Genomic DNA, 10,797 nt, shown 5'->3' with positions numbered 1-10,797 from the left:
TGGGGCTCTAGGTATAATCTCATCTTGGGGCACAATTCTTGTGTTGTTGGGGGGGCTCACTGGACATTGTTGGTGAGACCCCAGACCCAGCCAGCATCCAGGTTCTTAACACCATCGAAGAATTCAGTGACGAGTCACAATGAAGCAAAGGCAAGGAGCTTTTATTGTGAAGCAAAAGTATACACAAGAGAGAAGTGTGGGAGTGCTCCTGAGAGCAAGTCATGCAAAATGAAGTTTGGGTTTCTAATTGTATGGGTGTTCCTCTAATCGGGGTAATCATTAGGTATTCTGGGAAAGGAGGGAATTTCAGGGACCCCCGATTACCACCCCTCCTCCCTTATTTGCATTTGACTGGAAGAGTCATGGACATGTCACCCTGACTGGGGTTCTGGCAGTTTTCTCTTTCGTTTTGGGTTTTCTATTATCCCATGGTTTCTTTGCCTAGTTCCTGTTTTAGCTGTTGTTTGGGTTTTTTCTTTTTTTTCAGCCGCACCAAAACCAGGGTGTTGAAATTTTCCATCCTCCTGTGACCACCCAGTGCTATTCCTGTCTCGTCTGGATCCGTAAAACTAGAAAACTAGTTATCTGCTCCCAAACAAAAGGGTGGGAAAGACCTAGGGTAATAGTTATATGTATATGCATTGTTTCAAAAAGGGAGGAAATGGAAGGGGGGAAAACAAACAAATGGAACCACTAATCCCAAGAAAATTTGAAATCTACTTTGGCAAATGCCACTGGGAGTCAAGACATGGGAATATCACGTGGTTCAGGACTCTGCCCAATGGAGTCCCCTCTGCTCTGAGTCATCCTTCCTTTCTCATGAAAGGTAGAAAGGGCTTGCACCTGTTTCTGCAGCCAGTCCCATGTATAGAATATTACACCCTTTAACTTCACACTTTACATGTCTACACCCTTTAACTTCATACTTTCAAGGTTCCTTTAGACCCAAGGTGAGCATTTTCACTTGTATAAAATTTTCAAGAATTTTGTGAGTCTCCTGTATGTCACTGAAATTCACACCATTAGAAAAGAGGTTTATGCAGATTATTCCCCCTAGGGAATCCCCTATCTATATTTTTGGCTTTTGCTGAGATGACTGATAGTTTAAACTTCTTATAAATTGTTTGTATTGAGGGTATCTACAAGTCATGTTTAATCTCTTCAAAGAAATGAGTGTTCTAATGTATGTTTTGATCTCGGTAATAGCAAACATCCTTGCCTATCTCTCTAAAACATGCTTTCCTGACAATGAATCTCTTAATTTCAAATTTTTTTTTTTTCCAATTCAGATGAGCTGAGACTTTCCCAAATCATCAAATCTTGGGTCTTTTCTGTTTCGCAATTCTTCCCTGTATGTATCTCTTTTCCAATATATTTTACTATAATCAGTAAGAAACATGGCCACACCTTCAAAACCTCTGCTTAAAAATGTTCTCAGCTGGCCGGGCGCGGTGGCTCAAGCCTGTAATCCCAGCACTTTGGGAGGCCGAGACGGGAGGATCACAAGGTCAGGAGATCGAGACCATCCTGGCTAACACGATGCAACCCCGTCTCTACTAAAAAATACAAAAAAATAGCCGGGCGAGGTGGCAGGCACCTATAGTCCCAGCTACTCAGGAGGCTGAGGCAGGAGAATGGCGTAAACCCGGGAGGTGGAGCTTGCAGTGAGCTGAGATTCGGCCACTGCACTCCAGCCTGGGTGACAAAGCGAGACTCCGTCTCAAAAAAAAAAAAAAAAAAAAAGTTCTCAGCTAAGTGTCCATATAAAGACTCATGCATCAATATTTGCAGCAGCTTTTTAGTATTTAAAAATGGGGTGTGGAGTGCAGACACCAATCAAGATAAATGGATAAACTGTGGTATATCCATACAGAATATGACTCAGTAATTTTAAAATGGGCTATTCATACATACCATGGACAAATTTCAAATTCTGTTGCATGAAGACAACAAACAAAATTAACACTTTATAGACAGACTTACATAAAATTCTAGAAAAGACAAATTTACCTATAGTGAAAACTACTCAATGGTTGCCTAGGGATTTTGGGGGAAGGAGAGCACTGAGATAAAGGTTAAGGGCCTGAGGTTAACTTTGGGGTGACAGATCTGTCCGACACCACTGATAGGGTGATAGTTTCAAGTGTGTGTGTGTGTATCAAGACTTACTGGTACACTTTAAATATGTGCAATATATTGCATGTTGATTACACCTCAGTGAACCTATAAAAAGTTATCCCTTTAAAAAATCTGGGTGTCCCACTTCTATTGGAAATTGGACAACTGGACATCATTAAGAGTGACTCTACGTCACTACGGTGACTCTTATCACTCCAAATACCTTGGGAAGACAATCTCTTCCTCAGTAGTAAGAAAAACTGGCAAACAATGAGGACCATTGCCAACAGAATCACCAGAAACCCCAGCTGGTCACAAAAGCTACTTCTTTGGACCACCACACCTCTTTACTCCCAGGGTTACTGCCTGTGCAGCAAAGACATTAGGTAAAGAGCCCAGGGAGGCAGAGGAATCTAGGAAAACTACATTCGTTGCTGCACCAGTGATCTTGACCTAACAGTAACACGGCCCTGGAGATCCTGAGATTTCTGGATACCTGATCCCATCCAGCCTCAGTGCCTGGACTGTCTGTGGATGTGTTTTTACAATGTGTACTTCCCCTCTAGTTCGCCGCAATCTCCCCAATCCCAATTATCCACACCCAATATATATCAATTTTGTTTCCCTACTGGATGTTTTAGATCTTACCAACAGTGGCCTGTGTACCAGATTCAGGCCTTCAGGGAATATGGCCACTCGGCAGGTCCTGAGGAACAGCTTTCCCTCAACAGTGTTGGGGAACAAGGGACATATGCTGGAAACAAAACACTCAATCCATGCTGTTTCAAAACACTGCAGGCTGTCACAGCAGCGGCACCCTCCTCAAGGTGAAATATGGGCTCTCAAATAATCCAGACAAATCAGGTCTACACAAGATCTGAATTCTTACTTAACAAGCTTTGTCAGCTATGGAAGTTAACATCAAAACTGAACTAAGAACTGTTCTCCCTCAACCCACTGTCCCATTTGAGGCAAAGTTGGAGGTGCCCCACAAAGGCTGTCTTCAGTTTGGCAGAGTCTGTTTTCAATCCACTCCAGACAGTAAGAACCCCCAAGATTAAAAGTGGCTTAAACTGTAAAGCCTTTATTATCACAAACCAGAGCAACATGAGGCAAGTACTTTCCCAGGCCAGGTGACTTGGAGGCTGGAAAAACTCAATACAAGTATGTGAGACCAAGAATATCCATGAAGAAAGTAAACCTTCTGTATAAGCCACCAGCAGATACAGCTCAGACCCTCGTGGCTAAAGATGGATCATGTCCATACCTATACCTGTCATACAGAACGGAATGAGGACCCCCAATGAACTCAGGCATCTCATGATTTTCTCCAGGGACTGGAGAATACAAAACCCTGCGTTCCCCAATGCTGGGGTATCTAAGCTGGTAGTTAAGATGGTTTCGGCCACAGGCATTGACAGCGACAAAACTCTGGCAAAAAACCTGAGCAGGTCAGAAAGTGCAACGTATCCCTCGAAGCTTCCTACATACCTGGCACCATAAGGAATCTCCTTTGTGTCAATGTTCAGATATATGAAATTCAACATCTGATTGATGAGTCCTGTTGTATTCAAAGCACTTCTAAAGCCTGCCTGCAGTGTGAACTTTCTGGTGCCGATTGAGGTGGGAGCTTAAGCTGTAGGCCTTCCCACATTCACTGCACTCATATGGCCTTTCTCCAGTGTGAACTCTTTGGTGTCGAACAAGGTGGGAGGTTCTGATAAAGTCTTTCCCACATTTACTGCACACAAAAGGCCTTTCACCAGTGTGAACCCTCTGGTGTGCAATAAAGTCAGAACTTCGACTAAAGAATTTCCCGCATTCAATGCACTCAAAAGGCTTTGACTCAGTGTGAATTCTCTGATGTTTAATGAGGGTGTATTTGTGGCCAAAGGATTTCCCACAATCACTGCAATCGTAAGGATTTTCTCCAGTGTGAATACTCTCATGCTGAACAAGTGTAGATTTGTGTCTGAATACTTTCCCACAATCACTGCACTTATAAGGCCTTGCTCCATTGTGAACTCTCTGGTGTACAATTAGATTGGAGTGATGGCTAAAATATTTCCCACATTCATTGCACTTATAAGGCATTTCTCCAGTGTGGATTCTCTTGTGCTGAGTAAGGTTGTCTTTTCGACTGAAGGTTTTTCCACATTCGCTGCATTCATAAGGCCTTTCTCCAGTATGAATTCTCTGATGCTGGACAAGTGTAGCTTTGCGGCTGAAGGCTTTCCCACATTCACTGCACTCGTAAGGCTTCTCTCCACTATGAATTCTCTGGTGCTGGACAAGTGTGTCTTTGCGGCTGAAAGCTTTCCCACATTCACTGCACTTGTAATGCATTTGTTCACCATGAAATGCATCCCCACTCTCAGTGCTCCTGTGTGTCTTCCTCTTACTGCGGATGGCCTTTTGTTGGCAGCCACCCAAAGTAGCCTGGAAGTTTTTCTGCTCCTCCTTACACGTAAAGGGTTTCTCTGATGGGTGAGGTTCTTTGCTAACTGTGCAGTTCTTCACAATTGAGGCCTCACCTTCATCCCTTCTTAAGGGTTTCTCTATACTGTAACACTTCTGGTGTTGATGAAGGTTTGCCCTAAACCAGAATTGTCTCCCACATGCCCCACATGTGTGAAGTTTCAGCCCATGGTGTGTACCCTGGTGTTCATCCAGGTGCAAAATATCTTTCAAGATGGGGCCACATATGTCACAAGGGTAAGCTGTCTGTGTGGGCAAACCTGCCTTGGAAGTATTAACATTTGACACTGCTATAGAAATGCTCTGTTCAGAAGATGACTCTTCATCCTTCACTCCATGCCAACAACCTGAAGGCAGAAAAATACTATTGATGTACATGCTGACTTTGGTGGGTGGGGCAACTCCATCACAAATGTGTGTCTGTTGTACCCAGGACTGAGTACCTAAGTTTCCTGGTGGAACAGAGCTAGGATCAGGTTGAAGAAAAGGCTGCTGTACAGTACTGGAATCTAAAAGTCACAGAATGGAGATGGCCTCACAAGAAACAAAGATACGAGGATGGGGTGTAGTACAAGGTCTCCAACTTCATCCTCTGCAATGACTTTTAGCAGGACCTTGGCTGACTGTGGGTGACAGGTGAGTGCTATGCCGAAATGTGTGTCCAGGCCCAGGAAAATGTGATTAAAAACAAGTAACGTGTTCAGGGACTATTTAAGGATATGCACACATCTTATGATACATCAGTGTAAGTGTAGTCCAATATTGGAAAGCACTGCAGAGAGAGAGTTATTGCTCTACTAAGAGCCCCTCTGGTAGAGAATGGGAGAAGACAGCCCTAGGTCAGAAGTCAGATTAGAAATGACAAGAGTGTACAGAATGGGGATAAAAAGGTAGAACTAAGTTAGGGCCTCTAGAACTAAGTTAGGGCCACTACACTTGTAATGGGCACAACATAGGTTTCTGGAACTACAGGAACCCAGCCCTGAGGTTATGGCATCCCTCAGCTCCCACTCACCAGGGCCTGTCCAAGCCCCTCCTGTTGTGACTAGAGTCATGCCCTCTCAGGCACCCAGGGTTCTCTCTCGTTACAATTCAGCGACCACAAAGGATCTGGAAGATACAAAGCATAGGGGAAAGATGAAACAGACTGAGTGTGAAAGCACTAGCCCACAGTAGCCCACCCATGCAAAACTGCAAGAAAACAAATACTACAAAATGAACCTCAGAAAATTGTCCTGCAGGAACAGTGCAATGGCTCCACAAGTGGTGACCATGATTTGACACAGGCAGACTCAAGGAAATTACAATTAGAGGAAGCGGGTAGAGCCCGGAGTCCAGAGGTGTCACGATTGTGGACAGTCACCTGGCCAGGGAGAGGCCAAGCAGGATTCACTGGGTCGGTCACCTTAGGACTCCTGACCCCCAAACCCTTCCTGGCAAGGCTTCAGGGCAGCAGGAGTTAAGGAACACAGGGAAGAGAGGAGGCAATGCATCTAGCTGAGCCTTGGCACCCAGGGGACCTAGGTGAGGGAATCAGAAGACAGCAGTGCCCATGCTCTAGCTATGGAAAGGAAAGAGCAATCCCTAGGGGAAAAAGGAAGAGTAGGGCCCAGTCCAGAAAAATGGGATACTGGGGCCTCACCCAGGGAGACTATAAATGCAAAGCACAGAAGCCATTATTTCATAATAGAAGAGTCTCTGAGCCTCATCCAGCAGCTCCCATTCCTCCTAAGTACACAAATAAATCTTTGAAGGTCACACAGCCCTGTGTGAGATGGACAACTGAGCTTAAGAGCAGCCTCTCTCTCTGGGACTCCTTGTCACATCTAACTCAAATGAGATAACAGGCCTTGGTGTGACTGAGCTCAGCATTGTCTCAGAAACCCTCGGTACCAAAGCTCTGGGCTCATGAATTTACACTCCATCTCCATGTGCACATCACCCTTTTGGCCATACCTCCTTTACATCTATGACACCCACAACACAGGTACCTCCACGGCTTCCCTACATGCAAATCTGCACACAGCATCCAGAGAATGCTTGGATAAAACATCCAGGATAACATCTGGTCCTGATCAATGGACACGCTGCCATGGGTTACCCTGAATCCAGTTATTAAATTCCCCCCCTCCTGGCTCTATTTCACGGGTCAATTAGCAATCTAGAACCATGTGCAGATCTCAGATAAACTCAGCCCTTTTCTGCTTTGCTGTTGTACTACTGAGGTCAGTCAAAGGCTTCTACTCAACACTTAACTCATTCAAAACCCACACTCACTGGGCACCTACCCCAAGCACACTGATTCTGCCTACTGTCCCAATCTGTCTCTGGGCTAATTCACTAGCTTGACTGAAACTCCACAGGTCCCATCAAAGGTCACCATGGAAGCCTGAGGAGCACATAAAGAGCTGAATAAGCACGGCTTTGGCCTCACTGTCACCTCCCTTCTATTACTACAGTGGTTCACCTCACACCCACTCTCTCTCTGGAACACTTTGCCACCTGGCCTGGGACCCTATTATTCTCCTTCCTCCCAAGGACACTTCCTTCCCTCTTCTATCCTCTAAGATGGCCCCTACCTCCACCCTGCTGTGCCTGTCCTTACAGTGTGCTGATGGCACTGTCACCATGACCTAAAGATTCTCTCTCTAAATTGGTAGCAAGCCTCAATCCTGATCCACGTGCTGGGCAGCCACCCTGTGGATAGCTCCAACCTGAATCCCTTCTCTGAACTTCAGATCTCTGTGTCCAGCTGTCTACTTGACACCTCCACGCAAGTGTCTTTGGAACACGGTAGATTCCACATAGCCAAACTGCACTACTGATATTACCTCTGAAAGGTACTCCTACCACCAACTTTGTCACCTCAGTTGATGGCATATTTATATCTTCTCAGACGAAAACATCCAGGGTCATCCTTCACCCCTCCCCTTTGCTTTCTCATCCTCCACATCAGAAAATCTGGTTGGTCCCACTTTAAGAAAAATGATTCCAAATCCATCCACATCTCCAACCTCTACAGCCACCACTGTGGTCCAATCTGAACTGTTGCATTAAGCTCCTCAGTGGTATTCCTTCCTTCATCCTCACTCCCACAGTCTTTTCTTCACTGTACAGTCAGAGAAAGTTGGTTAAGACCAAAGTCAGATCACTCCCTCCTAGCTCCAAACCTGCAGTGGCTCCCAATTCTCTCAGCAAAGAAACCCAGATCCTCAGGCTGCCATTTCTGGGCCGAACCCTGTCCCTGCTGTCTGATCCCACTAGACATAATGGAGACCTGAGGTTCCCCAAACACTTCTAGTTTAGCCTCAAGCGAAGTATATGCACATGCTGGTTCCTGTGCCTGAGATAATGTTCCACACTTCATCCCACTGCTTGCCAGAAATGGAAACTCCACATAACTCCAAAACAGAATTTACAACACAGAGCTTTGGGTGACTGCAGGACCTCCTCAAACAGTAGGCAGAAGGGACACTGAAGAGTCCCAGAACACTATCATTCTTCATACTGAGTTGCTGAGATAATGGGGGTGTGTCAGGCTAAGTGAGGGCATGAGACAATCTGCACTCATCTAGGTAGGAATCACAAGTTTCTGCCACCATGGCAACCTCACAAGAAGAGGGAAGCTGGGAGTGGCAGGTTCCCACAGTGGGATCTCATGGACTGAACTGTTTCCCTAAGCTCTGTCTACCCTGCCCTTTGGCAGGAATGATTTTGGGTCACCTCTCTAACTTCAGATACTCAGATCTCAGTGCTGGCTCCTACCAGCTGTGTGAATATAAACAAAGACCAGTGTCTGAGTGTCCTCACCTTAAAAGTGGGGATAAAAACGGCACCTACCTCATAGGGCTATTGTTTGTATCAGGATTGTCTGTACATCTCAAGTGCCTTTAAAACAGCTACTACTATCCATGCAAATGAACTGATGAGTTTTTAAAAAATTAGGTTGTTTTGCCTGCTTTAAAAGTTTTTAAGAAAATTTGGTAAGATTTTCCATTGTAACAACATACTTCAAGGCAAATTAATATTTTGACCAATCATTAAGTGCTAGTATAAATTTACCTTACTTTGTATATGCATTTTTTAGTTCCCTACTTCTGTGTACTTGCAAGGTGTACACTAGTCCTTGCACTAAACCAGCCTACCTGATACATATTCCTCTGAAGGGGAGCTGCAGTGCTCCTTCATTAGAGATGTTCATCAATTCTGCTTACCTGAGGGTTTGGGTAACTGAGGCACCAGTGCACTGGTTGGGGATGGAACTGCTCCCCAGGCAGCGCCCATGAAGGCACGCTGAGCCTTCATGGCAAATCTACTGCATCCCTCACCTTGGTCTCCAGTGCAGGCCACGCTACGTATGCTCTACAGCCCTCTCCTCTTGCTGACACTATAAGATATAATAAAATTGCTCTTCAAAGGTTTACCGTTAACTTTCTTGTTCTTTGTTCTCAAACCTAATTTTCTTGTTCTCCAACCTAATTTTCTTGTTCTCCATGCCTCCTTGCCCCTAGTTACTGTAAACAACCTTCCCGTCAGCACTAATCATTAATTCACATCGGTTCCTTTATTCACTTTGCACCCATTCCCCCCACCAAAACCACACGTCCCACACAACCCACATGTCCCACCACTGTAACTCACCTTCCCCTTCCCTCTTCCTTATTTGGGAAAATATACCCAATTGGGTCAGCTTAGATTGTGCAGTTCGACCCCAGCCCAAGGGGGAGTGACACAGAGGAAGGTAGGGACTACGGGTTAGAGATAAAACCCCCTTCCCTCCTTTGTTCAGTGTGCTCTTGTGATCGTGATTAACGCAGGCAGCACACTTGCGCAGAAGTAAAATGCCTTGCTGAGAAAACTTTTGCCTGAGTGCTGGTTTCACTTTGCAGCACCGAGCATTTACTTCCAACACCACCATCTAGAATCTTTTCACATGCCAGGACCCCTCCTTTCTGGAAGGAATCTTAAGTGTCCACCCCTTCATCCCTGGCCTTCCACCCTAACCCTACCTCTCACTTCAGAGGCCACATAAGATAATATCTTTAATATTCCACCCTCTAAACCTGATCCACTACAGGCTTTACCCTTATGCCTCACGCATTGAAGGTCTCTAGCACAACTCCCTCTCCAGAACTCCAGACCTGCATGTTCAGCTACCCATGTGAACCTCCAACGCAGAACACCTTAGATTTACCAAGTCCAAAACCCAATTCCTGATCCCCCTGAAAGGTGCTCCCTGCTGTGACTTACCAATTTCCATTCTTTCACATGTTCAGGAAGGAAAACAGACAAAAAAAACTCTGGATAGCCCTCACCTCCCTACATTCACTCATGACCACATCTGATGCAGCAGGAAACCCCGTTGGTTCCATCTTTAAAAATCTATCCAGAATCTCACGACTTCCTCACCCAAATCCCTCCTGCCACTGCTCTGGCCCAGCCACCACGGCAATACTTCTGGAGATTGCTGCAGGGGCCTCCTCAAAGGTCTCCCTGCTCTGCCTCCATCTTCACCGTATCTACCTCACTTTAGTCTGTTTCCTCCTCAGCAAACATTGGAATACTTTAAAAATCCTTTATCAAATCCCTTCCCTCCACCCTTCAAAACCCGCCATGGCTCCTATAGTCCTCGCAATGAAGATGCAACTTCTCCCCGCGACACTGCAGGTGTGACTACCGCTCACACACGCTCCCGACTGCTACGGGCTCAGTCCAGCTCCAAGCCTGTGCTCAGGCTGCCCCTCTGCCCGTCACACTCGCCCCCACCTTACATGCCAGATTTAGGAACGAGGTCCCACCCACCAGCGCCCCGCTGCCCTGGACACTGGGGCCTGCGCAGCAAGGACTCAGACAGGCGCTCCTCATTCGGAACTTCAGGATTCCGGGCGGGCGAAAGTCTCGGAAACGCAGCACCCACCTGCGCCGGACTCAACACCGCGGCCGCCGCCATCATAGTTCATAGACCTCACAGAGCCGCGAGGGGGGTCCCAGGTCGCGGGACCCTGGCACCGCGGTCCTTCGCCCCCGGGGGTGGAGGCGGGGTCTTCGCTGGCGATCCACTCTGCAGGACGAACAACGACTCCTCCCGCACCCTCCCACTTCCGTCACCTCGGAACTGCCCAGCAACCCCGAGCTTTTGCTCCGATGGTTACACCTAAGAGCCGACAAGATGTCCGCCGCGGGGAAGATGCCGGAAGTCAC

At 46.5% G+C, this 10,797-nt stretch overlaps 1 protein-coding gene across 2 annotated transcripts; it reads right to left on the bottom strand.

Moving 5' to 3' along the window:
- Nucleotides 1–140: 140 nt before the first annotated feature.
- On the bottom strand, nt 141–10,797 carry ZNF134 (zinc finger protein 134). 2 transcript variants are annotated; one of them, XM_074024970.1, is made up of 3 exons: nt 10,399–10,797; nt 5,612–5,706; nt 141–4,943 (listed from the first exon to the last, which is right to left on the bottom strand). In XM_074024970.1, the coding sequence occupies exons 2-3, from the start codon at nt 5,649–5,651 to the stop codon at nt 3,700–3,702; spliced, it is 1,284 nt and encodes a 427-aa protein (XP_073881071.1). In that variant the 5' UTR covers nt 5,652–5,706; nt 10,399–10,797; the 3' UTR covers nt 141–3,699. The 2 variants fall into 2 exon arrangements, with proteins under 2 accessions (XP_073881071.1, XP_073881070.1); XM_074024969.1 differs by having other exon boundaries at nt 10,514–10,797.

This window comes from Macaca fascicularis, chromosome 19 (assembly GCF_037993035.2).
Source record: "Macaca fascicularis isolate 582-1 chromosome 19, T2T-MFA8v1.1".
NCBI classification, from domain to species: Eukaryota; Metazoa; Chordata; class Mammalia; order Primates; family Cercopithecidae; genus Macaca; species Macaca fascicularis.
Note: the sequence above shows the minus strand (reverse complement) of the source record. Positions and strands in the feature narration are given on the sequence as shown.

Bases quoted from the DNA above. Each gene is read 5' to 3' on its own strand.
- ZNF134 (XM_074024970.1), bottom strand. From the start codon at position 5,651: ATGACTCTAGTCACAACAGGAGGGGCTTGGACAGGCCCTG. The intron at 4,944-5,611 runs GTGAGTGGGAGC...TTCTGCCTTCAG, and splicing joins AGGGGCTTGGACAGGCCCTG to GTTGTTGGCATGGAGTGAAG.